General features: G+C 49.8%; 2 protein-coding genes and 1 pseudogene across 7 annotated transcripts; 1 reads left to right on the top strand and 2 right to left on the bottom strand.

Moving 5' to 3' along the window:
- Positions 1 to 3,142: 3,142 nt before the first annotated feature.
- LOC133282718 (sulfotransferase 1B1-like) lies at positions 3,143 to 6,115 on the bottom strand. Of its 6 annotated transcripts, none has more exons than XM_061478963.1 (8): positions 5,971 to 6,115; positions 4,635 to 4,786; positions 4,336 to 4,464; positions 4,126 to 4,223; positions 3,895 to 4,021; positions 3,714 to 3,808; positions 3,459 to 3,639; positions 3,143 to 3,384 (listed from the first exon to the last, which is right to left on the bottom strand). In XM_061478963.1, the coding sequence occupies exons 2-8, from the start codon at positions 4,780 to 4,782 to the stop codon at positions 3,272 to 3,274; spliced, it is 891 nt and encodes a 296-aa protein (XP_061334947.1). In that variant the 5' UTR covers positions 4,783 to 4,786; positions 5,971 to 6,115; the 3' UTR covers positions 3,143 to 3,271. The 6 variants fall into 6 exon arrangements, with proteins under 6 accessions (XP_061334947.1, XP_061334939.1, XP_061334912.1 ...); XM_061478955.1 differs by having other exon boundaries at positions 4,635 to 4,783; positions 5,971 to 6,099; XM_061478928.1 differs by having other exon boundaries at positions 4,635 to 4,783; positions 5,965 to 6,075.
- Positions 6,116 to 6,219: 104 nt separating this feature from the next.
- On the bottom strand, positions 6,220 to 8,731 carry LOC133274577 (sulfotransferase 1 family member D1-like; annotated as a pseudogene).
- A 6,248-nt stretch (positions 8,732 to 14,979) lies between these two features.
- Positions 14,980 to 25,378, top strand: SH2D4A (SH2 domain containing 4A). The gene is made up of 9 exons (XM_061478907.1): positions 14,980 to 15,723; positions 16,470 to 16,629; positions 17,150 to 17,309; positions 19,271 to 19,336; positions 19,734 to 19,872; positions 21,040 to 21,256; positions 21,659 to 21,789; positions 22,619 to 22,839; positions 24,365 to 25,378. The coding sequence occupies exons 1-9, from the start codon at positions 15,549 to 15,551 to the stop codon at positions 24,455 to 24,457; spliced, it is 1,362 nt and encodes a 453-aa protein (XP_061334891.1). The 5' UTR covers positions 14,980 to 15,548; the 3' UTR covers positions 24,458 to 25,378.
- Positions 25,379 to 25,707: the final 329 nt, after the last annotated feature.

Raw genomic sequence — 25,707 nt, 5'->3', positions numbered from 1 at the left:
GATTGGAGTGTGGAGGAGTGATTCTGCACACCTGCCTGGGAGGCAAACAGAGGCACCCTGTCTGCTTCCAGGAAACCAGGTCTGGAGGTTTGGACTTGGGCTTCACCTCGCAACTTGAGGGGTGCCATTTCATCCCTGGGGCATTTCACCAGGGTAGGTTTGTGTTTCCTCCTCTGTTTGCACCAGGATCATGGGTGGGATTTCAGTGGGGGCTGCCATGTCCTTTGCCTGAGGTGTTTCAAGGCTGGAGGAGTGAGAGAGAGAAACATCCTGATTCGGCTGTCATCAGCTCGGATGTCTGGACCTCCGCATGCAGTGTGGGAGCACTCTTGACCACTCTTACTCTCAGCATCAAGGACCCCACGCTCCTGCCTCTAAGCCAGCAGGAACCCCCTTCTGTGGCCCATGGCTCCACTCCCTGGCATCTGCACGTGGCCATGAGGAGGAAGGGTCCTCTATCCTCACCACGGCTTTCACCCACCACATGTACACCTTGGCACTGGCAACATGCACTGCCTTCATATCAAGGGATTCAAAGTCCTGTTTTTACAAGGGTGCTTAAGAGGGAGCTTGTGTGGAATTACACATTCCCTGATGTGCCACATGGTGCTTTGAACAGCAAAATTACTTCCACTATCCCTCCTCTGGCCTCATAACCAAATACTTGTTTCTTCCCTGGGGTCTTAGCAGTTTAGGTCCTCACAAAACTCGTGGGGCACAGTATTTTAGCCTCCCCTACCTGGCTGTGTTGCAACCCTTCAGCTCTCACAAGCACCCTATCTACAGCAGTGAGAGCAGTCAGGATTGCACTTTGAGCCCAGGGACAAAAGATACAGATACAAAACCCCCTGCTTCTCATGGAGAGCAGTGAATGTAAGCACCTCTTGAAGCATGTTTGATGCCCTTATACATTTCACAGGAGCTGCTGTCTGAACTATGAGGAAGAAAGAGGTGTCATTAGAGAGTCATCTACAGATGAGACTTTGGGGAAACAAAACCCAAATCTGTGTGTTTCCACACAGATGGAAACATCCAGGGAGCAAAGCAGGGGCAACTGGAAGGCCTGGCTGGATATCCAAGCAGCAACAAACAGGTGTGTGAGAGATTTGGGGAAGGAAGAACATGCCTTAAACAAATTAGAGAGGAACAAGTTACTGACAGTAACTTTCAAGAGCAGCCGGGCCAAAAGACACTGGTGGTGCAGAGTCGCTACAGCAAGAGTAAGAATGAAAGGAAATTCCTGCGGCAAGATGTCACGATATTGAGAGGCTAAGGGATAAACCAGCAGAGGAAATCAGTGCCTGAATAGACTAAGATGCCTTCAGCCTAAAAATACGCAGCTGGGGGGCTGCATTATGAGGGAAGACTATGGAGTCCCAAAGGATGGGGTGAATCAATGTGGATGAGTATCTCAGGGTAAGGGACCTCAAGAAAAACCCTCCCAAAATAAAACAAGCTGGGAAGGAAAAGCAAATCCCTAAGGGAGGAACAGCATGGAATGGGATGTGCTGGATGTCACAAGAGTCAGGGCTTCAAAGGCACATTTATAGAGGACAAAACTACAGACTGACCAGGTATAGGCTCAGGAGCTGCTTTCCTGCATGGCATCTCTTCTGTATGACAGAAGTAGCTGAAGCCACCGTTCACCAGTTCAGGTATCACTGCTTCTGTCTGTAGTTACCTGGGTTACTTTTGCCCACTCCCCTACTGGCATCTCTGGTTCAGGTTTGTTTGTACTTGGGCAGCAAGGTGAGAGGGTTCAGAGCCTGCTGCATTGCTCTGTAACAAATAACTGCAAGCAAGTGATGCACAAACCACATCCTACAGCATGGAGGTGCTCCGAACATCTGAGAGCCAGAAACCCCTTGCAATTATTGCACTTTATTATGACTTAACCTAACATCTCTTTTAAGGAGGAATCACAGTCTTGTACCTTCTCTTTTTGTTTCTCTCCATAACTACCTCTGCTGCAACAACCCTCACCCCCTACTTTTGCTGGGTTTATGGTACCTAATGGCCAAACTCCAAGGGCTTTGCTGAATGGTGATGTTTTACGCAGTTCTGCTGCCTGTATTCCCAGACAGGTCCCACCTGATGGTCAGTCTCCTCCCTGGAGTACAGTGGAGCTGTTTCACATCTGACAGCCCCTGTTCCAGCATTGAGTTGCCACCCCCTCACCTTGCCTGCCCGCCCAGGTTCCCAGTCATATTTTTTTAACCTCTTGGCCTATGGCACCCACTCCTGAGACAGAAATCACATCCTCAGAGATGCTCCGTGCCTATGAGCAATGAGTATTTCCTCTGCTTTGCAGGCAAGTTTGTCTTGCACATGTATCAAACAGATGACAAGCATGGGCAGGAGGGGACAGCATCTGAGGAACTGGGACCCAACAACCTTTTCTTAAATGACTGCACCATAAACCCAGCTATTTTAAAGCACCAGCTTTTAGCAGCGCTGTTCCAGCCCCCTCTCTCCATCATGTCCTGCAGTGCTGCAGTGTGCCACTTAGCTATGGTTCTGCTGGCCATGGTTCTGGCCATCATCTCTCTTCTGACAAGAGACTGCAGGAGCTGGGCCTGTTTAGCCTAAGGAGAAGACTGAGAGGGGATCTCGTGGATGCATATAAATATCTTAAAGGAGGGTACCAGCTTCCAGGTCCATGGGAGCAGAACAACACAAAAGCAACTGGCAAATCCTCCTTGGTGCCAGCTCCCCCAGCTCTGCCCATCTCCCAGCCACCCTGGAGCTGGTTTTGTCCCCATCCCGCTCACCTCATTTCTTCCACGTGGCCCCAGCAGTGAGCTGGGGGCACGGCCATCACTGTGCCCTCTTGTGTCATCCCCCTTCCCCCTCAAAGAGTGACAGCAGCAGGAGAATCTGAGGTAGGAGGTGGTGGGTGCAGGACGCTATGTGGGATCTAGCCATGGGGGAGATGCTCATGTGGGGGCTGCTAACAACTTCCATTCATCATGTGCTGGGAACAGCTCCGTAGCACACACTGGCTTTTTTATTCCTCAAGAGCCACACAGGCTTATTCTAAGCATGTCCTGGGCTGGCCACACGGGGCTGGGGTGATGCAAGGTGGGATGAGGATCCACAGTGCTCTGTAGCAACATAGCAGCTCTCACATGGGTGCAAATGCGGGAGGAAGATGCAGAGATAAAACTTTATTTATGCAAAATTCCCTGTGGCACAAGGAGGAGGGAGGCCTGTGGGCAGTGCCGGGACCGGGAATGGTGGGTTGGATGGGGAGGATATAAACCAGGGAGTCTCAGATCTGGGTGCGGAAGCGCAGGTCGGTGTCCGACATCTTCCGTGCGTAGTCCTGGTCAAAGCGCTCGTTCTGGGCCACGGTGAAGTGATTCTTCCAGTCTCCAGTGATGCCTGGGGGCAGGTGAGATGGGGCTCAGTGGAGTCCACGGGGAACAACGTGCTGGGAGCCCCCCCTGGCCACTCACCTTTGCGCATGAAAGGGGAGGCGCTGTGGTCCATGACCTGGGAGGGCACCATGCTGTAGTTGGTGGTGGGGTTGTCCCGCATGGTCTCAAAGGAGGTGTGTCGGGTGATGGTGTCCAGGGCCGCCTCTGGCAGCTCCTGTCCCAGGAACTGGGCCACCTTGGCAACCTCCCGGCAGAGATCCTGTGGGAAACAGGTCAGTGCTCACCCCTCCTGCCACCCCCAGACTCCTCACACCATCAACCACAGCCCCTCACCTCCTTCAAGTCCTCGTAGAAGAGGTAAAGGATGGGGTGATCCTTCCTCCTCTCCCAGTAGCCCTTGACGTGGTTGTACCAGGAGCCATATGCCACTGCGTAGAGAGAGCACTCAGGGGGTGTCAGTGGGTGACACTGCACTGCGGGGTCCCCGCATGGACCCGTGGGTGCCTTTTCCCACCTCTGCCGGCCATAAACTCCTCCAGGTACTGGGCCCATGTCCCAGGGTGCGGGTGTAACTTGTTCATCAGGTCAAAGTGGTAGAAGGAAACGGCCACATCCTTGGCATTGCGCGCCACATAGATTATCTGCAGAGAGCTTGGTGACACGTGGGGACTTGCAAGGTCCTGGCAGGGCAGATCCCCCCTTATCTCTGCTTGACCCTGTAGGTGTGTCCCCTCCAGACTGTTACCTTGCAGTGGTTTTCCCAGAAGGATTTGGGCAAGATATGAGCTGGGATGTGGGTCTTGATGATGCGAGGGGGTGCCATGGCCTCCAGCTGCTCCGTGCCTGCAAAGGAGGTTTGCCCCAGGACCGCTCCCACCACCAGTGGGGTCCCCCCCCCCTTCAACCAAGCCTGCCCACATCCAGCATCCCCTGTCACCCCTGGCCGCCCCACTACCTGGCACCATACTCCCAGGGGCGGCAAACTCCAGCATGGGCACCCGGTTGCTGATGGCATCCTGCTTGCACTTTTCAGGGTCACAGCCTCTCAGGATCATGTCCACAATCTCACTGACCCAGGTGGTGCCTGGTGAGGAAAGGTCAGGAACCCAGCTGGCACCATTCCCACTGGTGCCCCATCTTGAGCACCAGACGGGCCCCATCTCACTAGCATCCCCCCACGTCCCAGCTCAGGGGGCTGCAGGCTGGTGCTTCCTCTCCCAGCCCAGCTCCTCTCTGGTACGCAGGGATGCTCACCAGATTTGGGGAAGCTGGCCACCACGGTGTCCTCGGGGTGGCTCTGGAACATGTCAACCTTGTCCCAGTTGTGGGTGAAGGCGTTGACCATGGGGATGCCATGCACCATGCGCCAGGGCTGCCGGAGGTGGGTGTCTGGGTCGGCCATCCTGCTGGGGAGAGGGATGCAGCGGGGGGCTGGCCGGCAGCGGAGGGCATCACGGGACAGGGACAACCCCCACAGTCCCTGCTGAGCCCCGGCATCCCAGCCATGGGAAGGCAAACATCCCTGGAGGTGGCACCTGCCTCCCGCAGAGGTCTCGGGGGTAGCGGGCAGTGCAGAGAGCATGGAGGGGCACGGCCAGCGCCGGGGGCTCAGGTCAGCACAGGCAGTGGGCAGCTGCCCGTACCGTGACGGAAAAGCTCGCAGGCGCTTTCTAGCCGCAATTTCACGCTGCTTTCTGCTCCCTGCCCGCAGCTTTCTTTCCCCAGCTCCCTGTTACACAGCAGCAGGGGGAAGCCCCGCCTGGAGGGCTCCGTGGGAGTTTGAAGGAGATGGGAACGGGGAGCAGGGCTGACAGGGGTTTCGCCGGGAATCCTCCCCATCGCCGGACGTCCCCGCTCTGTGCTCGCTGCAGAGCAGCTCTGTGGCTGGCCTCCGTCTCCAAGGGGACATCGAGCCCATACGAGCCCCTCATCCCGCTCCCCGCGCAGGCCAGGCTGGGGCACCCTAAAGCGGTGACCGCGGCCAGGGTGTCCCCGTTACCTGCCTCTTCTCCGGGCGCTCTGACGGGGGGGAGGCGAAGCTTCGCTCCCAGCCTGGCGGGGCCGGATTTGTTATTCTCCCTTCCCGTGTGGAAGATGGAGGCGCGGGGAGGCGCCTGGGGCTGCGGGAGGCGGGGGCCATCGTTAAGGAAGAGACGCGGAGAGAGCCGTTCCCGGCCTGAGGAGCGGGGAGTGCAGCGAGCAGAGAGCAGCGAGGGGAACGCAGCCCCGCTGGGGATGGTGCCAGGAGCCTGCGATGAGCTGCGCCGGGCTCAGTGCCCGCTCCTCCCCCAGCTAAACACACAGATGGCGGCGGGGGAAACCACAGCTTCCCCCCACCCGCAGAGGCAAATCCCAACCCAGGTCCCGGGGGTTAAACATCACCCTGTTCCGATCCGGGGATCAGCCCGTGGACGCGTCCAGCTCCTCGCACTGGGGCCGGGCTCTCGAGCAGGGTTTGGCTCTGGTCACACACCGCCCCTTCAAATACGGGTCCAAAGTTTGCAGAGTTGCGGGGCGCTGGTGCAGCTGATACCGTGCTACTGGGAGCGCGGTTTAAAGGCCGCCGTGGTGGTAAAATGCTGACATTTACCTGTTTTCCACGGGCAAACGTGAGCCGGGAGGGAGTGGGTAAGGCAGGAGAGACGGCAGCAGGGCAGGAGAGCAGCTCGCCTGGTGGCAACCTTGAGAAAGAGGTCCCTGATTTGTCCCCAGGGCCAAGCTCCCGGTGAGGCAGTGTTGCAGGCGAGTGACACACTTCACTCTGAAGAGAGAAGCAGCAATCTGGTTATTGATGTAAAACGGAGATTTAACAAAGCTTGGTAGTAAATGTGACTGCGGTTTAACAAGATTTGGTGGCAAGGTACGCCTGAGGATTTACTGCATAGAGGACAGGGTCAGGCAAAACTGTCAGGGGGACTCTCCTGTTGAGTCATGAGGTTCAGAAAAGACCCCCTCACTTTCTGAACAACTCAGAGGGTTGGGCTGCAGATGGATCCACTCCTAGTCCCAGACTTGGTCATTTATGTCTAAAGGATTCTATATGCAAAACTTAGCCTGTTTGTCACTTGGCTAAGATTTTATGTTTAGCATCCTATTAATCACTACAAGAGCCTGTTGCAGGAAGGGACTCCTCCTCAAGGAGTAGACTTGAGAAGTCCCTACTCGAGGGGAGATCCTCGTGCACAGCCCACTGCCATGCAGGGGAGCTCAACAGGTCCTGGTGTGTCCACTAGTTATGGAGTCAGATGATTGATTTATAGCCATATTTGTGTATTGACTATAGAAGTTACTTTCCTCCAGACTTGGTCTGAGTCAGACCTTGACCAGCACTATGGTTAGGTGGGTGCGTTGTTCAGATTAGCCCTTGGCTATTGTGTTGTCTCCCTTGAATCCACTTTGAGTCAGATGCAGCCCTCATGACCAGACACATCCAGCACTACCTCCACTGGTGGTTATCACTTGAGCAGGTGGAGGGGAGCACACCGGCACAGCTGGGACATTCCAGTCAGGCCTCCAGGATGTGCCCTCCCTGCCCATCACAAACCGCCTGTGTGTGCAAACCTCACAAGCAAAGCTGGGAGCTGGGGAAGCACAGAGATCTCCATCGGCATTGAAGTAAATACATGGCGAGGGTTTATTCCTATGGGAGAGCACCCTTCATAGCTCTGCTGCTGTTTAGGAGTCAGATCCAGATTGAATCTCTTTGGCAATGAAAACAACCCCATGAGACTGCCGTGCCAAAAAACTACAGTCTTGGAAACTCAGGCTGGAAATGGGGCATAACTAGGGAATTTGGGGCTCCAAAGCAAAGCCGTGTTCCCAGTGGGATGGGACTGTATTTCTCCAGCCACTCCCGAGCAAGGGCTCAGTGCAGCCGGGTTGGAAGCTGGGTTCCCCAGCTGGCAAGGGCAGCCATCCTGCTGAGCGCACAATGTGCAGCAGGGAGGCGTTTCCCTTCCTTCGCCTTTGCTCTGCAAACCACAGGGAGTCCGGGTGAGCCCCACCACCGCCCGCTTTGTCAAGAAACGTCTCACAGTCCCGAGGCACGAAAGCTCCTGAGCACACAAGAGCCACTGCTGGCTAAAATCCACTGCATGTGCCCACCTAATCAGGGCGGAGCTGCTGTTGGGATTCAATCTCAGCTGCTGGATTGAGTCCAGGGATTCAGGGCACTCAGCTCCACCACATTTCCCCGCTGGCAATGGCTCACCCTCCAGTTACTCCAATTTACTGCCGTGGGAGAAGAGAACTGGTGCAAGGATGCTCCATCTGGAACTGCCCCCCCCTCCTGGGGTGGGGAAAAGAGCAGCCCCACCAGGAAAAGGAATGAGTTCCCCATGCCTCCATCTGGAAGATGACATCGGAGCCTACCATTGCTCCCAGTAATTCTGGGCTATTCTGTGCCACAGCGAAGTGATTCTTCCAGTTCCTGGAGATCCCTGCAGGCAGGACAGTGAGTGGGGCAAATCCTGACACCGCTGAAATATGTGTAGCTGTGGATGAGGACTGCAATGCAGCTCAGGAACACCCCTCTCAAGCCCTCCACCACTGGTTAAAACCCACCTTTCCAGAGGAAGGGTGAGAGGCTGTGGTCCGTAAGGGCAGTGCACATGGCCTCATAGTTGGCAGCAGGGTTCTCCTCATATGCCCAAAGGACATACAGTGGAGGATCCTCACCGCCATCCTCTGCAACACCTCCTTGCCCAGGAATCACAGGATCTTCTGCACCTCCCATTGCGGGCCCTGTCAGGCAGCTGATATGGAAAGGCTGCCAAAAAAGGCTGGAGATGGGGGAGCAATCGGGTGCCCTCCTCTCCATCCCATCCTCATCTTCTTCATGTCCTAACAGAAGAGGGAGAGGAGCTGCTTTTTCTGCTGCTTCTCCCACCATCCCCACATGTGCTTATACCAGGACCCATAGGCTACTGTGGGAAGTGGTCAAGAGGTTCAGCCTCCACCTTTGCAGCCATAAAGGTCTCTAGGAACTCTCTCAGTGTGCCGGGGTCAGGAGCATCTTGGACATCTGGTAGAAGTAGTAGGAGGAGATGACAACATCTTTGGGGTTGCAGGCCATGTAGGTGACAGCAGAGGGAATGTGGATGTCTGGGGCAGAGCAGTGCCCCTCCCTGCCGCTCACACAGAGAGGTGGGCAGCACCCATAGCACCCCCTTGTCCTGGAAGGAGGCCAGGAGCAGCTGGACAGGGAGTTGGGTCTTCACTACCTAAGGGGAAGCAGCTCGATGCTTATGGGACAGGGAGCTTAGTGCTGCATCCCCAGCACCCGGCTCAGCGCCATTGTCACCCGGAGGTGTTGCCGGTGCCCCGGGACAGCTGTGACACCGGGGCCCCATCCCTGCCGCCGGCAGTCCCTGCCCCAGGGGCCCCAGCACCTCCGCTCCTCCCCAAGAGGCAGCGGGTATGTCGTGGTTTAAGCCCAGCCGGTAGCGCTGAACCCAGGACAGGGTATGAAAAGCCGGCTCTGCCAAGGGCACGGCGAGCCGGTAGCAGGTTTAACGGGACGGCAGCCGAGGCACGGGGGTTTTGGGGCGGGCACTCCCGCGGCGGCCGCTATGCTTTACCCTCCCACAGCGCCAGGCGGCGCCATTGTCACGGGAACGGAGCGCCGGGTCCGACTAGCGGGGCAGAGGGAACACCGGGCCCCGGGCGTGCTGTGGGCCGGGAGCGGGGCGCCCCTGTGCTTCGAGGTCCCGGGACGGGAAAACGGGGAAAACCAGGGAGAACCAGGGAACCCGAGGCGGTTCCTTCCTTCTCCCCATCTCGCTGGATCCGGTGCGGGAGCGGGGCTCCGGCCACTGCCCGCTCTGTGCTGCCTGGAACTCCGGCCCGTGTCCTCCTGCAGGCAGGTGGGGGGTGTCTGCGCGGCTGCCGATTCCCACCACAGGATCAGCCCCAGCTCCATCGCGGCAGCGGCTCCCGGTCCTGGCTCCCAGCCGTATCCACAGGGGGAGAGGAGGACCCGGCGGGGCTGTCGGTGACCGCTCCTGCCACCGGGCTCCCTTTTCCCCGTGCAGGCACCGACTGGTTTCTTCTGCCCAGCAATGGGAGTTACACATGGGCTAACAGAGACGGGAGATCAACGGGTGTGTGCATATGTTATTTGCAAGAGAAAACTGATCTCCATCTCTCTGTTCCTCCACAATGGCTTCTGTCCCACCCCATCATCTAACACAGCCCCCTCCTCCCCATTACCTGCCTCTCGCCACACTTTATCTCTCCCAGTACTCCCTTTTTAACTCAAGAGTCCTCTGGAGAATGACAGACTCAGATCACTGCCTTCTGCATGCCTCGTCTTCACACAAATAATTTGTTTCCCTTAGCAGCAAGAGGCAAGAACTAAATGTCCTTCCTTCGCCTCACAGAATCTGTATCATCACAGACTTGTGTTTTACCCTGCGGTATTTCCTCAGTGTTGCATTTCAATGCATTAACAGCAAATCACTCCTGAAATCAGAGAGGTTTGGGACAGGGTCTGAGTTATGAGGGTAAACTTCTCCTCCCTCCCAGGGCAGTACCCACTGAAGAGCCAGGACAGCCCCGGGTCCCATCAGCACAGCCCCTGTGCTCGCAGTGCGACCTCTGAGAGGCTCAGAGCTGCTCCCGGCCCAGCGCTTCTCGTTTGCCCTGTGGCTCTCAGTGGCAAAACTGCATCAGGGCGGAACAGCCGTGGGCTTAGAAGAGTAACTGTGTGGAAAATGTAAACGGCAGCTTTGTGTGCCTGGCGCGACTCGTAACAGCTTCCTTCCCACTTGCAAGAACAGCCTTTTCCCTGGGAAAGCCATCAGTGCAATTAGCAAGTACAAATGTTGTAGGAACATTTGTTGCATAAAAACTCCGGTGTTTTTGTTTCCCCAAAGTTGTTCAAAACCTGCAAACACACTAAATTAGGTCTCATGGTTAGAAAAACTCCTTTCTTAGAGCAACCAGGTTTGTCTGGGTAGGTGATCCTGTGTGTTAACCTATAGAAGCCCCCCCCCCCCTTTCCACCACACTGATCTTTGCATTGGTCATTCCCTAAGTAACTCTGATATAGGAAGATGATTCTCACTATTCCTAGATCAAGAAGTATTTGTATTTAATTCTAGCAGGGAAAAAACCTTTTCCTTGAAAGCAGAGCCGTGCAGCCCCAAACTGTGTTCAGTAACCACCACTGTACCACACCATTTTTCCTTACTGCCATCCCCATCCATCTGCGCCTGCTGTAAGATAACTGCTGCCTCCTCCAGCAAAGTCAGGGACCTACAAGGCAAGTCAATTCAGCTATAGGCAATTTCAAGGTGGTTCATGTTGTGGAGACTTCACTGGCTTTGTTCTTTCACGTGTTATATGCAAGCCTTATACAGAATCTATTTATGCTAAATAAGACACAAGCAGGTCCAGTTCCAACTTCAGAGGGCCATTATACAGTCATGTTTTATGACCAAAACAGGAGTTTTCTTTCCATCTGAAACAGCAAATGGTAGGCTGAAGCAAAACTAAACAGAAGGACAGGAATGAATCACTCCCCTATTTAGAACAGGATGAGGGTTTAAAAAAACCCAACCAACCAACAACAAAACAAACAAACCACCAACCCACAAAGGCTAAAGCTCAGAAGGATATTTTGGTAGTGACCTTCCTGACGCAGCTGCTCACATATAAATGTTTTCTAACAAACAAAAGCATCTTATGAGCCAATGTGTGCCAGTTAGCCCATGAAGACTTGTGTGCTGACAGCAAGGTTTGGGGAGTGATTACCTTTGGCCATGCTGATTTAAGGTGGGTTTGGTTATTCTGCTTTGCTACAACTTCTGCAAAAATCAGTCTGTCAGGGAGGTGATGGCATTGGAGTGGCTGGAATTGAAGAAATCCAGCAAAACCTGAGCAAAATATCTCCTCAGTGCTGCAGGCCTTAGTTTGGCCAGGGAAAGAAAATTCGATTACGCTCTTGTGGCCCATCCTCTTGGCCAGGGAAAATAACTCCTGACAGTGCCTCTGCTGCCACTTGTTGCTGAGCAGAAGACCGGCTCTAGGAGGAAACTCTTGATTTGAAGCAATATGGTCCCAGCCTTTTCTGCACAACTTGGTCTAATTTGTTTTTTATGGGGAAAGCTACTTCTTGACAGTGGAAATGCTCTTAGCTCATCAGGCTGCGCCCTGAGGCACCTTTTCTTGTGTTCTCTTTTCTTCTCATCTCTGAGTTTCTTGGGTTATTTTAAAAGTTACTGCCACATTTACAGCAGAGATGCGTGCAGCAGCTTGAAGGACCTCCCAGAAAACCAGCTCAAGAACCACCATTCAGCTTGTCCACTATTTCATTTTATGCCCTCCTATTTGATTTATTGGTGTGAATAGTATCAAATGCCTGTTTAAGTAGGTTTGTTTGTTATTTTCTTGGAGAACCTTTGCCTCTACTGGCAGCATTGATGGTGAGGACCAGGAGAAGGATGCCAGATGAGGGTGTCCCATGAGCCTGCTGGTGGTCAAAGTGTCCTCTGCTGCACATGTGAGCAGGAACTCATGCCAGCTCTTCTCAAAGCCATCGCATTTGTATGCATATTCATGGACTTATGTTTCCTCTGTTAATAGTAGATCATTTACAGGAGCACAGAGAGGAGGCTGCTCTCCAGCAGGTGATTTAAATGCTGCTTGACCTTGCTTTCTGAATTGCATTTACCCGTATGGCTTTCAAGTCAAGTATCTCATATACAAGTGGTAGAGCTTCAAAAGTCTTGTTTTGGCTTCCCACCTCCCCCCACTTGATCTTTTGCTATTTCTGGCTGCTCTTGTTGCCTATTCCTCCACACAACCAGCTCATATCAATCACTCTCATGGAAAAAATGCAAGCAGTAAAAAGTTTAACAAGAGTCCTACCAGAGTTTTCCTACAGCTGGGGAAAGAAACACCGCTTCACCACCACAGCTTTGCTCACTGCAGATTTTAACTCTGCAAAATAAACCACTCTAGGCCATGTCCAATACTTCCCACGCAGCCAAGGGGTGAAGAGGAAGGCTGACGTAATGGTGAGGTGGATTCAAGCTGCTCACTGCTGTATGAAGAGGCAGGGTGCACAACTTGAGCTCAATTCTGTGCTTACAGCCAGTTCCATCTGCCCCTGCCAGCCAGAGCTGCACACAGCCCCTCCTTAGCAGTAGCAAGGATAACCTTACAGGATGATTTTTGGCCACCCTCTTTTCCAAGCACCCTTCTAACTAGTGAACTGTGACTGTCCTGAAGAGTTGCTGGGGAAAAAGTAATTCTGATCCAGAGCCAGAAGACAGAGCCTGACCACCTGGCTGGCCTTTCCCCTCCCAAGAAAGATGAGTGCCCTCTGTTTAACAAAACCCCTCGGCATTTAACCCACACAAACCACAAATGATACCTTTGCACCTGAAGGGAGTAAAAGCATTTCACCTCCCCATATGCTACAAGTCTCTTTTGTTACAAGTGCCCTCGATTTGAGGTATTGTAATTAATTTCTGTTGGCCCATGGAAGGTATCTCTCCTGGACCACCAAGCTCAGACCATGGCCAGAGCTACCATCCACTTCAGTTACTCTTAAGGTAACTGAAAATTCACAAAGGATTGCAACCCTGATGGTTTCTCCAAACAAAACCTATCTTGGGCTCAGACAAAGAGATACTTGTGTCACCTACAACCACAGCACCATCAAATATCTTCTGGATGCATCAGTTTACCTAAAATAAGCTCCCAGATTTGTGTCCTTCATACTGTCTGTGTTGAACAGATCTTAAAACACACACAAATAAAAGCTTAAGGGACATATTTCTGCTTAAAGGCACTTTTCTTGACACCCTGATCTGTGCAAAGAGCTTCTCTTTCAGAACGTGCTCAGGAGGAGGAGGCAGTGAAACAGCAGCCCTCCAGCGGTGTCCCCCAGTTTTGAAGTTGTACTTTGAACAGACAGCTCAGGTACCCCATGGGAAGAGGGACTGCTCATCAACACCATCTCAACAAAAGTTCTTCCCTTTCTACAGCTGCAACCTCCCATGGCTCAAGGACAGCCCAAGCCCCTTTGGCTACTGATTTGGAACAGTTCAGAAAGTATTGTCCAAATGAGACTACCTCACCAAAACCCCTTTACTTCCTTTTTTTCAGTCAAGAAAGCCATTTGTTTAAACAAAAGCAATACAGATTTGGAACAGCAGCCCCATAGTTCTGGACTTGTTAACATTTTTATTAGGGAAAATATAAAGTAACCAGAGAAACAAAAGAGAAATGAGAAAGTTCGTACCCAACTCCTGCTCACTGCTCCTTCCCAGGGACACCTGGCCCCTGCTGCAGTTAATATCGTGTTGGAACTACAGTCTGCCCTGTCCATGCCTTGAGGTTCTTGAGGAGCTCTTTGTCTCCTTACCTACAGCTCCTCCAGCTGCTCCAAGCTCTTTCAAGCTCTCCCTGCTGAAAGTGCGCAGGGATGTCACTACAATGGGGCTCTGTCTCCACCAGTTTGGGGGCAAGCCATGTTCAGAAGTGGGGAGATACCTGCTTGACAGCCTGTCTGATCCTGGCATGGGAGTCAGAAGGGGGAAGATGGACCAGCACAGCAGGTATTGTCCTGCCAGATTGATTTTATGAAGGTTGCTGTTGTGCTGCTGCATTTCAATTAATTACATGTGCTCTGTATGTGTACTCCTTGGAAAGCTTGAGTATTGCATTCACTGACTCTCCTACTACCTCTTTCTGTTATTTCATTTTATTTGGCAGAAGCCAGGCAGTCATACTCTGAAGGTGAATGTGCTCCCAATACTTTACTTCCAACAACGGAGTCCCTAGAGATCTAGCCCTTGTCCTGTAAGATGGTTAATTGGTTTGACCCCAGGATTTAATACAGACTGCCACTTCACTCCAGTACAGGTCCTTCTGCCATGTCTGTGCCCTTTGTACCTCAACATAACTGCCCCAACAACCCCCTTCCTCCCACCTACTGTGCTATGTCCTGGTGTACTTGTTCCTTAGACTCCTAGGACTTGTGCAGAAGCACACAAGTAATCCTACTAGCTTTCTTTGTAGCCTGCTGGCAATATTTACCAAGAGTTTGTCCAGAAAGCCCCTGCCACCCCTGGCTGGCCAGCCAGCCATCCTGCTCTGGTATTGCGCTTCACGTGTGGCTCTTGACCTCCGCCACAAAAGTGCTGCCAATCAACCTTCTGATCTCCCCGACTTTATCCAGAGAAGATAAGGAAAAGAGCTGGTTCAAAGTTCCACATTTTTATTTTCTCATTTGGCATCTTCTCAACTGACAGGAGAGCTCTGACTTTTTCAGTGAAACTCCTCTTGTAAATACAAATCCATAAAGCATAGCTGTGTGGGTGTTAGTACCGTGCTAGCATGCACCAAACATGACCTGTCATCCTGGGCAGGATCGGGGTGCTCCTTCTCCCCATCCGCTTCATCCTGTCATACAGGGATGTCCCATGCCAGGCTCACTGTGTGGGCAAGGTGCATCAGCAACACGTGTCAGACCAGGAGCTGCCTCAGTTCCTCAGTGACTGACTGTCCAAGTCATCTTTCTTCAAACCAGCTGCACTATTTGTGCTCCCTTGACTTGCCATGAGGCTGCCTTTAATGGACAGGAGCACCCCAAAATTCTTACTCCAACCTCAAAAGCAGAGCCGAAGGCCCTCCCCATATCTCTTTTGTGAAACAAGGCAGGCTGGGCTTTTGATCATCAAAGTCTTCCCCTTTGGAAGGAGGAGGAGCCGTCTAGTCATGGGTTCATTGATTCCTTGCCCAGCAGGAATGTTTGCTTGGGCACAGCCAAGCCGCACCTCTGATGACTGTAACAGGCAGCGCTCTCTCTCTTTTGATATACTATCAGCTGGGTTTATCAGAGTATCAACAACCACCACATTCAAGGACTCATCCCTCTGGTAAGCTCTCCCTGCAGAGCGGACAGGGGCTGCGTGGGAGCTGAGCTCACCTCTTATTTCAAGGAATCTTAACAGCAGGTTTTAAGCTGCTTATTTACCTTTTTGGTCTGTGCAGGAAGTCTGAGCTAAAAAAAAAAGACAGAAGTATAATTACTCTGGCACGCCTGCATTCCTGCTCCAGGCTCAGGCGGGGAGAGACTCTTTCTTGTCGGAGCCAGGAAGAGAGCTGATCCCTGGAGATCACTGCCTCAAACGTGCGTAACTGAAACCTGCAGCCATGCTGAAACAGATACTATCGGAAATGTACATTGATCCTGACCTGCTGGCAGAACTCAGTGAGGAGCAGAAGCAGATCCTCTTTTTCAAGATGCGGCAGGAACAGATCAGACGATGGGAAGAAAGAGAAGCTGCTATGGACAAGGCTTCACCAAAGAAACCTCTGCCTAGAAAAGGTAAGTCTTTGCCTGCCAGCTGCTTCCCCATCTGGCACAGATCTGGCCAAGTCAATTGCTCCCTAGAAATTAGGAGATAATTTCCTTAGAGCAATTTCTTCCTTCAGGGACATATAGTAGTCGTATTTCCAAACCGTAACAAGTTGGGTTTACAACTGCAATGGGCTAGTTTTGACCAGGCAAGCAATGGTGTTAGTCCCTGGCGCAGACACTCTGTCCTTGACCAAACTGCTCAACAACTGTAGCTGGAAAGACAGAGCTTACTTGGCCCCAGGAGGTGCATCTCATTAAGTGTCCCACTAAATGGGGCCTCTGAATCTGCCCATTAAATAACCATGGACTTGAATGTCTGTCCTGGGGCACCAGATCTGCAAGGGGGTTCCCGTTGTGCCTTTAGACCTGAAGTCCCTTTGCCAGGATTACACAGTGTGCCGACTCCTGGGAAGAAGCACTCTTCTCCCAGAAGTATCCTCTGTTTGCAAGTAGGTCACCCTCACACAGTCTGAGGAGGATGGTGGTGAGTCTTCTCTGCCCCCAGACTCAGAATTGTGTCCTTCACTGACCTGGCTTCTTTATGGTGAAAAGAAATGGGAGGCATGTGCTGTCTCCCAGCCCAGCTTTCCCAAACTGCAGATGCTTTTGGAAAGGCTCTGCCATCAGCGGCAGCCAGGAGGGCACAGCAGGCAGAATACACACCCTGCATGGAGGCACCAAACAGCATTTGCCAAAGAGCTACTTTTTTCCAGCCAACAGGAAGTCGGTGACATGGAAGCTCGGTGCTGACAATGATGTCTGGGTCTGGGTGATGGGTGAGCATCCTTCAGATAAATCATATGCTGCCATCTGTGAAGAGATCCAGGCACAAAGGGCAAAGCGGCTGGTGAGAGAGCAAAGCAAGGAGGGCAGGTAAGCAACTTTCAGCCAGATGACTCGGTGAGCAGACATGGAGGAAAAGGCATTCCTAAGGACCCAGAGGCTGGAGTCTTCTCTGCAGGGGCTGTGGCTACCACTGTTGCACTCAACTTGCAGGCAAAAGGCAGAGGCAAAGGCTGGCTGCACACAGTGTTGGCAGAGACCAGACCCAGCCTGAGGCTTGACCTGGCTCATTAAGCTTCCTGTGATATGGCTCTTGCATGATACCCTCTGCAGACCACAGGAAATGCTAACTCTATTATTACAGCACATGATGAGTTTGGATTGCCACTGATTAACCAGCGGGTTCCCATGCACAGCAGGACAACAGTTACTCACCACAAGCCATTAATTTAATTATGCCACCTACCTGATTTGGAGCTACGATAGATGCCTGCACATGTTGCTTCGTTGTACCACTGCTCTGCCCATGTGCAGCTTCCTCACAAGATGCCCAGAGAACAGAAAGTGACTCCCTCAGGTTCTTAAGTCCTCTCTCAATCTTGCATTTCAGAGAGACTGACTCTTCTGTAACACAGTCTTTACATCTACAACCAGGAGTCCTAGGTGAGACAGATCTTCATGGGAATAAGAAAAGCACTGTGGAGGAAAAGAAGGAATGTGGGAGAAAAATTACTGCTGCTACAGCAGGGAAAAGCCAGGAGATCACAAAGGTAGTTTACCCCCTTTTTTCCATAACCATCACAAACATATGCTTTGAGATCTCGGAATTGCAGCAAATCCTGGCTGCTGTAAATAGTAATTTGAAGAAGAAAAGAAGCCAGCTAACTGTTAAGGCTTTTCTTCTGTAGTCAGAGAAGAAGCCATGCTGTTATATCCTTCCTTAGTACTAGGGAGGTTCAAGTGCTACAAGTTACTCTGGATTCATTTGCTTCCATTCTCCGTGGGTAAAACAAGGGTTGCAGTACTTTTCCTCCTGCTCTGTGGCAGTTTTGGATGGCTTTGAGGCACGACCAGGGAGGGTATTCCAGGATCTTTATGTGGAAGGCCACATCCCTGAAACAAATCATCTACTTGTATAAAACCAGATGATGATAATTTTACCAGCGTACTCTGACATGTATATTTTAGGTTCTTCTTTTTCTTTCGTCTTCTAAAACAGTTTAACAATAGCTTATGATATTGACAGCACAGGACAACTGCAAATGCAGTAACTGCAGTGTCTGTTTTACTGTGGTGCTTCACTACAAAAATACTTTTCTTCAACAATAAATATACCTATACTTTTTAACTGGCTACAAAAAACCCTTTGCAGAGAACTGAGAAAAAGATGAGTTGAATTGACTACCCATGCAACCAAAGCTGAACAGAAGGAACAGAACCCCCTGACAATTCAAAGGGAGAAGCCTAGTATCATTCAGCAGTGTTTTCATTCAGTCTTTTGCTGCTAACTCGTATGAGTGTACGTTCTTTTATTATACAGCCACTCCATATTTCAGTGTAAAAAGCACGATAACTGAAGGTTAGGTTTTGGCAACGCGCCTCTCCTGCTGCTCCCAAAATACTGAAGTGCATTTGGAATGGCAGTCTCCCTTATCAAGAGCCTCTGACTCACACGGGGTTTTCTTAGCACTGTTTGCTGAAGTTGAGCAACTATGTGGGAGATTTTTTTTCCTTTCAAAGGAAGCTGTTAGTCACAGCTAATAAAGAAAAAGCAAAAACAAAACCCAAACAAAAAATCCCACCATCACCCCCAAAAAATCTAAACGCCTTTCAAAGTCTTGCACACGGAAATAGAGGGGGTTATATATTGTACTTCTGGGTTTTGTCATTAAATTATTAATAATTTTTCCCAGGTTTCTGAGACATCATTGTTATTAGAAGCAGGGATCCAGACCAAAGATCCCTGTTGCATTTTCTAGGCCAGGGGAGGGATTTTTTCTTACCTCTCTTTGTCTGCTGCAAGGGATGGGGGACTAATCTAAGAAAGCAAGCTGCTTCACACACATTTGAAGTTCCTAGTTTCCTGTCAAGGGAAGGGAAATTGGAAAGCCAAGTTTATATTAAATGTTAGCTAAGAGGGTGATGGGGATAAAAAAACAGTGTGTCCTTGGTAAGCAGTGTAGTACAGTTAACTCGCTACTCACTGTGCCATGGAACGCAGTCTGGGTCCAATGGGGAAGGGGAGGGTGTTTGCTCAAAGACAAGTCTAACTGTTTGTCTTCAAAGGCAGGTCTCAGCTAGCGGCTGCTGCCAGGGTAGCTAGACTGGTTTGCAGGGAAGAGTAATCACAAGACACGCAGCTAGCTGGGTCAGTTTGACAAGCAGGGGTTTGCAGCACCTCAAACACAGCAGCAAACAATAACAGGCAGGTAAAGCTGGGGATGGCAGGTTCAGTTAAGGCTTGCTTTAGATGGAGGGAGGGAAAGGGCTGCTCCCTGGGAGCACCTGGAAGAACTGTTTAGCAAATCCAAGCTTATGATGATCTTGACACCCCTGAGTGGCATATTAGGCCTAATATGATGAAACAAATCAGTGCTTGTTAGAGAAGGCTGGCAAAATTTTTTAACGTAAATGTTGTGTTGCTGCTTCTGCATTAAATACCTATTGCTCAAAAAAAGAGCAGTAGTCCCAATGTCACATTTATTTCTCACCACTCATTTCCTCTTCCCAGAGGGAAACCAGAGATGTTCACCAGATGCTGGCAGCCTGTCACATGAGGAAATGTGGCTTCCAACAGGTAAGTGGCAATGTAGGATACTTTTAACACACTGAGCAGGGCTCAGACTTTACCATAGAGTCCCAGTCAGACTAACCTGACCCAAAAATGTCCTCACCGGTTGTTGGAACAGTTTTATCCATCATTTCCATGCTCTTCATGTATGGTGTGATGATTTGGAGCTGATACAAAGCAGGTCAGGTTGGCAGTCTAGGGAGCAGTACAGGGAGATGATTTCTGGTAGACTGTTTTCCCTTACTTCCTCTGTTGTCACCTGCAGTAAAGACATAGTGTCTATATGTTGTTGAAATCAGAGGGATTCACAATAAAGAATGGGGTTGCCAGTATTTGAAGGCTAGCTAAAAAGCAAGGTTAAAACTAGGTTGGGACAAACCTGAACACACTGTTTCTTTCATAGATGAAAGAAGCACAGAGGAGAAATCGAGGAGAAGAAACCACAGTCCCCCAGGAGGCAATACTGCAGAGCCGCCCCAGCTCAGAGAGCCACAGGACGCTGCAGAAATTGGATGAGAATGAGCCTGAATGGCAGGAATCCTGTAAGATCTTAGATGGGGCTTGAGAAATCCTAGGATTCTGTGGGATCATCTCAGTCTTTCTCCTCACACACTGGAACTGAATAATTGGTTGGTGGGTGTACTGGTGAGAAATACAGCACTGCATAATATATCACAGCACTGAGTCCACGCAACACTGGGACTAGAGCTGGGCAGGAAATGGAAAATTTTCCTACAGATACTATATTAAAACAAGCAACAAATAGAAATCACATGAGTATAGCCAGGATAATTAAACTAGAAGCTAGCTTTTTGTAGGTCTTTGCAGTAACCATTGCTCTCAAGGACAGGATAATGGGTGACAGGGACTAACTAAAAAGGGTTTTCCGTGCTTGACATCCAAGGACGATCCCACCTAAACAGGCTCCTGCTGCCCTGTGTCATGTAGTGAATGCAAAAAGATACAAAGGAAAACGGCAAACACATATTTTCCAGCATGAAACTTGCGGTAGTATCCATCGCTGCTGCCAAATACTTCCAGAAGGAGAACCGGAGGCATTTTTTCCCCCGTTCCTCCCCTGCTGCTCAGCAGATGGCAGTGCTGTGCTACGAATAGTTTACACTTCAGGCTAGGGGATAGCCAGGGTCAGACCGACCGGAGAGCTTGTTATTCCTGAGACTCCAGGATGAGCTGGACCTAGACAATCAAGGCAGTTTTACAGCAAAAAAAAATAAAATATATCCAGTCAAGTTCTCCTCTTTCTGAACGAGTTTAAACAAGACCCCTTCCACTCTCAAAATATGACCAGCACTTTCAAATCCTTCAAAGGACTGCTTTAGAGTAATTCCAGCTGCTTTTATTCCATAACCCCTCCCCACTGGCTCTCATGAAAGGTATGACAGAAATGTATGTCTGAGCCAGGAATCAGTATCTAAAACAGAACCAAGTAGTCTGTAAGTTCAAAGGGACCTACCTGGTGCTCAAAAAGAACTCAAGATGTTTAATCTCTTGAAGGTATAAGAACTGAACCCTGTTAAGTAGCAGATACCAAAAGTGAGGGGAGACACATGGCAAATGGCCTCACAATTGAGTGCAACCTTGTGAAAGAGGTTATTCTTCCACTTCATCAAACAGGCGGATGGCCAAAGGGCAGCAAGCTTAAAACTTGCCTGCTTGTTCGTTCCTGTAGGATTCCTTTTTTCTTCCAGTGCAGAAATCCAAGGCAGCAGATGAGAAGAGACGCTCTCTTGCACGGCAAGCCAGGGACGACTACAGGAGACTCTCACTGCAGGGCATCCACAAAGGGAAGCAGGCAGATATTTCCAAGGGTGCCACGGCAAGAGATCGGCGACCACTCCAATACCCACCTCTCCCTCCTAAGCCTAAACTTCTACCTCCTGTGATGTCAAACGGGAGAACGATTCGGTAAGGAAACCCCTATGTGTGCACTGTGGAGGGAAGAAGGGGTTAGATTCTTCTGCTCTAGCATGGGATGGTTGAGATGGGAATGGTTATCTCTCTTTCTCACATGGAGAAGACACCCCACAGGGAAAAATGCAGAGCCTAGGCTATATGCCAGCCTAGGATGTGATGAGACATACTTGTTCACTACTAAAATGTAACAGGTTTATTTAGTAGAGTATCCTAAGCCTAAAGTGCATACATGTTCTATGCTGAATGTCTATTGAAAACCATATAATATTGCTGACAGTTGCACTAGTGTAAGTTCAGGGCTGTTCTTAACATTCTGAACAAAAGGGAAGTCTTGCCAAGGACTCAAAAGCCATCGTTTGCATTTGATGCACTAATCACAGTCTTTTCAAACAGGAAAGAGGGAATCCAGAGGACAATCTCCAATTCCACTGAAGAAAGCATCATCAGGTGGTTCAGAGAGGAGCAATTCCCTCTCCGAGCTGGCTATCAGAAAAACACAGACACAATAGCTCCTTGGTTTCATGGTGAGTCCTGAGCATTTCTGCCCCAACCCAACTCTTTCAGGAGCTGTTCCTGCTAACATGGCTGCTGCATAGATTGGGCCCAGGAGCTTTTTGAAGATGGCTAGGTTTTCCGTTTTAAATACCTATGAATGTAGTTTAAATTCCCTTAGCATAATGAGAAAGGGCAAGCTGAAGTGTTAGAACAGAGGCCAGATCTTCAAAATGTCCTATATCTTTATGCCACTCCTTCCTCCCTGTACTGGATGCATGGTCACTCTGGTAACTGTTTGGACCAGGGTGAGAGAGATTTGGGCACACCTCATCCTCAGCCCCAGGTCATTCTCCCTCCATAGGTGCTCATCATCCATCACCTTTTCAGTCCTACTTCTAATGGGTCATCATGATCCCATCCATCTCTGCTGCTTTGGAAATATCTTTGATGTGAGACTGTAGCAACAAAAGAGTTATCCTCTTGTAACTGGGCTTTTAATGCTTACACAGCTTTCTGACAGGACCTATGGTCGCTGTCTGCCCAGCCCTGCTGTACTGGAATCAACATACAACACACTGCAATGCTGTTCTCTCTCATAATGCAGAAGCTGTCCTTTTGAGCCATGCACATTCATAATCATCCAAGTCTGGAGAAGTTACCATAATGCTAAGTTAGCATGTTTGCTGCTAGCAATGGCAGTACTGTTCTTCCTGGTCTACTGGGCAAGAAGCAGTGCAAGGGATGGAAGTGCCACGGACCAGCTTTGGAGCAGTAAAGCAGATTTCTTGTGAGAACTGTTCAATCCAGTCTTGCACATGTGTTTTTCTCCCTTCAGTTTTCTGGTTTGGTTTTGGACAGGTATCCTAACCTCTAAGAAAGCAGAAGAGCTTCTGAATAAAACAGTACCAGGGAGTTTCCTGGTCCGGGTCAGTGAGAAAATCAAAGGCTACGTGCTCTCCTATCGATCTGTAGAAGGATGCAAACACTTCCTCATTGATGCCTCCAGTGACTCCTACAGCTTCCTTGGAGTGGACCAGCTACAACATTCGACACTGGCTGACCTTGTAGACTACCACAAGGTGAATATCTGGCAATGCATTCATTAACTGCTTAATTGCCTCAAGGCCCTTCAAAATAAGAAAGAATAGATTCAACTGGTTTAAAGTAGGCAACCAGACCCATTTCAGCTGCTGTTGGATATCCAGCTGCTCCGGAAGGGTATTCCAGCCTGATGGGTACATCTCAGGTGACTTAAAGCATCTCAGACATTTCTGACCTGACTCACTTGCTTCCCCTCAAGTATGCAAAGCACCTTGCACGCAGGGCTCCAGTTGCATGCTGTTCAGTAGAAATGCTGGTAAGGTGAGAGGTAACAGCATACTCCTGCAGACTCCTCTTTTTTTATTCTCTCCATGGTTGTGGGGTCCTGGCAAGTTGGGTAAGCAGGGAATCCTGCTTGCCTCCAGCTTTGGCATGAAAGAGACCAAGGTATCTTTATAATGTCAAAGCAGGCAAGGTGTAATACTGAGCAAAGATAAAAAAATAGAAGGGAAGGAAGTAGGTTGGCAATTTTTTCAACAATAACAGCAATACAGCAATATTCTCTAACACTGACTGCAGTTACATGGGCTCCAAGGAGGGTCGGATGGATTATTCATTCCTTTATTGTAAGATCTTCCCAGGCACAGGACAATCATTTTGCCTTAAGGTTCATTTAAAATCCATGTTTCTTTTAACCAAGTGCCTAGCATAATACAGACATGGCTAAACAAAATGGGACATGAGGAAAACATCTGCGCTCATTTGCTACATGGAGCGCTACCTGGGCTACCTGAACTTGCTTCTTGCATGGGTTTCACAGTTCAGACTGAAATTGTTGAAAGCAGGGGCAATACAACTACTGGTACCAGAGCCAGGGGATTTAATAGATACGCAGTCAGGCTTTAAAGATAGAGCCATGCCCACAGCCTGCAAAGAACCCTACAGACCCCCTGCACTATAGCAGATAGGGGGAGGATGAACCCACTTTGTGAACTGCCCTAGTGGGTTCTGCTTATCACCCACAAAGTGACCACAAGAGAAGGCAAGTTCCCATCATGCACCTGCTGCCAGGGTGGAGAATGAGATGGGAAAGAGAGACTGTACTATCAGGGAATTTCCTTGTTAGAACAGGGCTTGCCTGAGCAGAGGCATGTGCTTATTCCAGTATCCACCCTTGTCTCTCCCACAAATGCAGTCGGGAGCACAGTTCACAACCACCCTGTCCTGCTTACCTGCATGCTGCACAGTCCTTGCTCCAGCACTTTCAAGGCAGGGCAGCATTTCACACCATAGAAGATGTGGCTGCTTACGAGACAAGCACAGCTCTTTCCAAGAACTGCCAGAGTCATGTCACTGGGTTACTGCACCGAGCACAAACATTGCTTTATAAAGACTTTGTTTTATGTGGGTCCCTCTGCAAGTTCCCTGGGACACTAAGCTGTCTCACACAGATGAACAAGACCACACTGTTACAGAGGCAGGGAGACTGTTGCTCACCCTGTGATGCTGTGATAAGTAGGGTCCGTTTGAAAGGTGGTGCTTAATCATATCCTTTATCAACAGGATGAACCCATCACTTCCTTGGGAAAGGAGCTGTTGCTTTACCCCTGTGGCCAAGAGGACCAAGAAGCAGATTACATCTCTCTCTTTGAATGAGCCTCCCGGTCTCACTGTGCAGCCCCATGCTCGTATTCACAGACTGAACTTCGAACTAGAGCTGTTGATGCTTACTTGAAATAGTTGCCATCAGTGCCTCTGTTTTATATCCTTCACAACAACACAGTGAGAGTATAAGTACTGTTGTGAGCGGTATCAACTGAGTTAATGGATGCATCAGCCCAGCAAGCTGCAAAGCACTTGGATGCATCCTGCACAGTGGAGTGAATGAAATGATGAAGTAATCAATTGAACAGGGAGATACTGCCACGTATTTTCAGTGGGTGTTTGCAGATTTCCTCGGGGACTTCTGTATTCAAGCTGCCTTTTGTTCTTGAATGCCAGGTTGTGTGCCATCTGGGAAATAGATTGGTGTCTACAGTTGAATGAGATCATACCTTCCTGAAGGCACAAAACAACTTGGAGGGGGTGATTCATCCTGATACAGTAATTTGCATAATGTGAAGATAAATCCTGTAAAATGCTGTGCCCTTGGAATCAAGGATGTTCAAGCCAAACATCCAAGCAAACCCTCTGTGCCTTTCAGTGAAAGGTTTTCTTTGTGAAGAGGGATTTTCATGAAAAGTACATTTTTAAAACTCCTTTAGCCTCTGAATGTAGATCCTCACCCTTTTAACTTGTATTTAAGTCCCACACTAGCCTTTCTGCATAGAGAGAGATTAGTCTTTTGAAAGGGAAAGGAGAAGCTATATAGGAATTTGTATGAAAGACTTCCACATGCACAGAACCTAAAAGATGTAAGAAGCCGTGCCTATATCAGTATTAGTACAGTTTACAGAAGAACCTTTGCCAGCAAAGAATGCTATTTTGCAAAATGGAGCTATTTATTGCAAGTTGTGTCCAGATTACTGAGATGCATTGGGTGTAAACTTTAATATAGAACTTGTTCTTTCAACATAATATTCTCTCTTTTTATCTGTTATGCTGCTCTTTAAATATATACTTCAGAATACTGTGGGAGAGGCTGGAAAAATCACATAGCAAATGAATCCTCGCCCAGGTTCCCTCATCTTGGTGTTGCGCGTGACAAACTGTACAGCTGAAGGTTGTGGTACAAATCTGCAAACAGTTTTTAGAGATACAAGCCTCAAATCGTGAACGAGTCAATTTGGTTTCAGTTGGTTTACTTGTTCCCTTCTTTCTGTTGGGTCAGGGCTATTCTATTGGGTCAGGGCTTAACTTGAGGAAGCAGTCAGAAACTTCAGTCTTACGTTGATGTGCGTCTTGCA

The sequence above is a fragment of the Pezoporus flaviventris genome, unplaced genomic scaffold, assembly GCF_033815535.1.
Source record: "Pezoporus flaviventris isolate CSIRO_AGI_PZ_B2104156 unplaced genomic scaffold, CSIRO_AGI_Pfla_v1 ptg000002l, whole genome shotgun sequence".
NCBI lineage: Eukaryota > Metazoa > Chordata > Aves > Psittaciformes > Psittacidae > Pezoporus > Pezoporus flaviventris.
This window is presented reverse-complemented; position numbering and strand designations above follow the sequence as displayed.